General features: G+C 34.7%; 1 protein-coding gene across 1 annotated transcript; it reads left to right on the forward strand.

Annotated features, from left to right (window-relative positions):
- Positions 1–440: 440 nt before the first annotated feature.
- On the forward strand, positions 441–4,839 carry LOC106943912 (high affinity immunoglobulin gamma Fc receptor I-like; the record flags this gene model as incomplete). The annotated part of the gene is made up of 5 exons (XM_015027209.1): positions 441–630; positions 1,761–2,030; positions 2,380–2,634; positions 4,042–4,314; positions 4,763–4,839. Coding segments are annotated over 5 exons (1,065 nt in total), but the record flags the coding sequence as incomplete, so codon positions are not given.
- Positions 4,840–4,845: the final 6 nt, after the last annotated feature.

Raw genomic sequence — 4,845 nt, forward strand, 5'->3', positions numbered from 1 at the left:
TTCATCATATGAACTCTGTAGACGAACCTCATCCACAGGTCTGACTAAATCAGAGTTTAGGTCAGATGGAGTTTTCAATATAAGAAAAGGAGGATTCTACAGCTGCAGAACTGAAAATAAAGAAAGCTTGACTTCGGAGAGTAAAGAAATCTTAATTTTTGAGAAAGTTGAGTTTAAATATGCAATTGACATGAAATAGCAGACTTTCTGAGGATTAATTTAGATCAGTTCTTAATTTTTAACTTCTGGAAGTTGAATTTCATGAAATAAATCAAACTCATTCATCTTCTATTTACGTTTCAGGCACTTTCTAGTTTTTAATTTAAGGATGATAATAGTTTCTGTTTTTATTGCATTTTTTAATAGTTTCCGGCACAGCCTCAGTGACTCTGCAACACAGCTGGTCTCCGATATACAGAGGAGAGACAGTCACTCTGAGATGTGAGATCCAGAAAGATGAAGGACCTCAGTGGGCGTATTATTGGAGCATTAACAGTGGAAACCCTACACCATCCAATGAATTCAAGATCAACACAGATACTGAGTCCTACAGTGGAGAATATCAATGTTCGGGTAGAAGAAACAATCAGCTAACAGAATGGAGTGATGCCTTCAGACTGCCAGCTTTATGTGAGTCAGACTGATCTGCATTCATACTGAGAATGTTCTGTCTTTAGTTTACTGATCTACATAAACAAACCAGAACAGGAAGCATTTCTGATCCAGGATCCTCATGAAGCTCTCTCGTGATTTCTCTGGTAAACATCAGATATTGAACTGAACTGTAGCATTACTGGAAAACAGAGAGAGAATAATAATAATGATAATAATAATACTACTACTAATAATAATAATAATAATCTCTCTCTCTCTCTCTCTCTATATATATATATATATATATATATATATATATATATATATAGAGAGAGAGAGAGAGAGAGAGAGAGAGAGAGAGAGAGAGAGAGAACACATTTTGGAGAACTGTGTCTGTTTTAAAAACTAAACAGATGCAAAGAGAGGAGAGTTAAGATGAATTCTGTAGTTAAAGATAAACACTGAATCAGATTTAGCATCACATCGCAGCAACAAACTGTCTACTGGACAAGATGTTAAAGAACAACGGGATATATGTATGTTATATTATGGTTTCTCTCCAGTATGAAATGTATCATATTTAAATGTATATTAACTGAGTTCAACACTAATCGACACCACTAACTGAAATAGTTACATATTTAATCACTCTCATGTTTATAAACAAGATTTACTAGCAGATGTCAAATAAATTATTTTATTATAATTAATACATTTCTGACAGTACAAGAAGATTGTGCAGTGATCCTATAAGCAGCAACATGATGAAAACATTTCCAGATTCTGTGATTTTCTTGAGTTTTTTCAGTCTGATGTTAAAAACTCTTCCTGAGTCGTTCAGTCTGGATCTTCATCCTTCTGGACCTCCTGGTTGATAAATACACAAGTAGCTTTAGAAATTGTAAGACAGAACTTAATTATGAATGCAGGTTTGAGATTATGCTTACAATAACGAAATCTCTTTCATTTTATTATTATTGTATATTTTTAAGATATAATTTAATTCATATTCATCATATTATGGTAAATCTGACCTGTCAATCATGTTTAGGTTTCATTATTTGTGTTTGGTTCTAGAAGGTGAATACGTGATTTATAGTAACAACATAATATTTCTTTAAGCAATAATCTGAATATTTAATTGTATTTATGTTTTGCCACGACAGCTGCTAAACCCAAAGCCACAGTAACACCAGAGAAAATATTCCTGCCAGCAGGGGGCAGTGTGACACTGACCTGCTCTGTTTTTAACTCTGACGGCTGGAAGTTTGACTGGTTCAGACAAAACTCAGAGTTTTCTACAGCTCAGCTCATCAGAAACAATGAACCAGATGCAGTCCTCAGTGTCTCAGATGAAGGTGTTTACAGCTGCAGAGGAGGAAGAGGAGATCCAGTTTTCTACACTGAATACAGCAATGAAGTCGACGTTAAAACTGGTGAGAAAGACATTAGCATCTTCAAGCTTTGGATGATTTTAAACTGATTCTTAGATCAGGTGTTACAAAAAGGAATATCTAGGCTGAGATTAGATATTTACAGCTGACAGTATCCTGGTATGGAAAGTATTTGTTAGATTTACGGATTTTAAATTAATGACTTCTTTTCTATATTATTCATGATAATTCATTGTCTTGTAAAATTAACTTATGTTTTGTGCATTTTCAATGATTTCTTTAATTGAACGTTTTTTGTAATCTTAACCCTTGAACTTAAGGGTTAATAAATTTAACCTGACATAGCAGGAAAAGTTTTATTCTCTAACCACAGATTTCTTTCTGTGAACAGTCTCCATTTATGTGACCCTGAAACCCAACTGGCCTCATATATTCAGTGGAGAGACGGTCACTCTGACATGTGAGATCAATGGAGGAGGAGAAACTCAGTGGACGTATGAGTGGAGGACAAATGACCAAAACTCTCCAACATCCAGTGAATATAGGATCAACGACGTTACTGAGTCTGACAGCAGAGAATACAGCTGTAGAGGAAGAGGAAACCATCAGTTCACACAATGGAGTGATAATTACTCATTAACTGTTTGTAAGTAGATAATCTATCGTAGATATGAAATAATTATTTACAATGTAATATAATGTCATTAAGTCACATCTAAACGGCTCACTTGAAAAAAAACATTAAGCTATGATGGTGTTCACTAAAGTTCACTTCTGTTATATTTCATAATGTATTTAAGATGCAGATTACAGTATTTTCTGTTTAGACTTTTAAACCAGCTCTACTTTGATGCTGCTGGGCAGCCAGACTTCGTTTTAACCTTTTTAGCATCCTGTCAGCACAGATTAGATCCATATATTTATATTCACTTTAACAGGCTGATGCTGAAAGATGAAGATTTATTAGAAAATGAAAAGGAAAACAAACTCAATGCCCAAAGTTTCTTTTGTTCAATTCTATGGAAATAAAGAATAAATCCAAATTACCTTTTTATAATTTTGGATTTAAGATGAAGAATATATTACAACTGTTGTGTTTAATAAAAAAAGAAGCCAAACCTGGTAGAAAAACAAAAATACTGAAATTAGAAAGTCTGGAGGATGTTTGAACACAATCAGTTTTAAACTGATCAGAAATTTAGCTTTCTTGGAAGGACAGTATAGAGAATGAATGATTGGACCAAGACTTTTGCACAATACTGTCTCTATTTTAGTAAAATGTCTCTCATATAAAATCCCTCCATGCTACAATGAGCCAATAAAAGCTGATAGGAGGCAGATTGTGATTCTCTGGTCCTGCTGCAGTTTTCCAGGAGGCCACTGTGGTTCCTCTGAGTTCAATTCATCTGATTGAAAGTTTAGAAAAATCACCACTAGACTAAAAATAGTTCAACCTTTAGTTGTCAGCAGAGCTTTCCTTGTTGAAGGACTGAGAAGTGATTTGTGCAGTAGAGCTGATTTCCAGCCCAGTTCTCCTGACTGCAGCAGAACATTAGAAGATGTTCTGGTTCAGTAGTTTGGTTCAGCTCAGCTCTGACTGGGATTTGATACAACATGATTTTATTCAATCACAGTCAGATTATTATGATTTCTGTGTTTTATTAGTTAATATATTGATGAACAGTAGATGCTCTAATGCAGGGGTGGCCAAGTCCAGTCCTCGAGAGCCACCATCCTGCAAGTTTTAGAAGTATCCTTACTCCAACAGACCGGGATCAGCTCTCCAGAGGCCTGATAACGAGCCAGTCATTTGATTCAGGTGTGTTGAAGCAGGGATGCATCTGAAACTTGCAGGATGGTAGCTCTCGAGGACTGGACTTGGCCACCCCTGCTCTAATGTGAATAATCTGCATGTTTATGAGAAAAGATTATTTTAGTGTTAAATTTCAATATATATGTGAATCCATAACAACCACATGTACTGCTGTATAAAAACATTTGACAGATAAAATGAGTCAATAGTTGTATTGATCTTTGTCTTTTCCTCAATCAGCAACTAATAAACCCAGAGCCACAATGACAGCAAGACAAACGATCATACCAGCAGGGGGCAGTGTAACACTGAGATGCTCTGTGGACATCGGTGATGGTTGGAGGATTTACTGGTTCAGACAGGATCCAGATCAGCCAATAGGAAACAGTGATCCAGATGGAGTCTTCATCGTCTCAGATGAAGGTGTTTACAGCTGCAGAGGAGGAAGAGGAGGAAGAGGAGATCCAGTTTTCTACACTGAAACCAGCAGAGAGGTCACCATATGGAAAACTGGTGAGTTTAGTTTCTGTTCATCAATGAAACAAACAAATTATCTTGAATTTGTAAATATGTTTATAAAAGCTTTTCATTTTTGGAATGTAAAGTGTAATTTTGTTTTACCTAATGATGTTACACAAGATTTTATTGCATGTATTTATTATTTAAATCTCACATCAACCTGCTATGAAATCTATTTATTAAGTTTAAAAGTTTTTAAACTGAAGGTGGTATTATTATTTCTGCCATGTTTTACAATAAATATTACTTCTATATGTTTAGAAGACACATTTGTATTAATAATTTTATTTAATACCCTAATTTATTCCATTTAAATATTTTTTTCTTATATAAATTTGATCTTTGAATTCAGTGAATGATTCCCTCCTGAAAAAGATCAAATGATTTACTTCTGACTTTGTTATTGTTACATTTCTAACCAGAGATTTCTTTATGTGAACAGTTTCCATTAAACCCACAATAACCTGGAAACACAACTGGCCTCCGATATTCAGTGGAGAGAAAATCACTCTGAGATGTGAGATC

Source organism: Poecilia latipinna, unplaced genomic scaffold (assembly GCF_001443285.1).
Source record: "Poecilia latipinna isolate Pla-1442-1.1 unplaced genomic scaffold, P_latipinna-1.0 Scaffold6396, whole genome shotgun sequence".
Taxonomy (NCBI): Eukaryota; Metazoa; Chordata; class Actinopteri; order Cyprinodontiformes; family Poeciliidae; genus Poecilia; species Poecilia latipinna.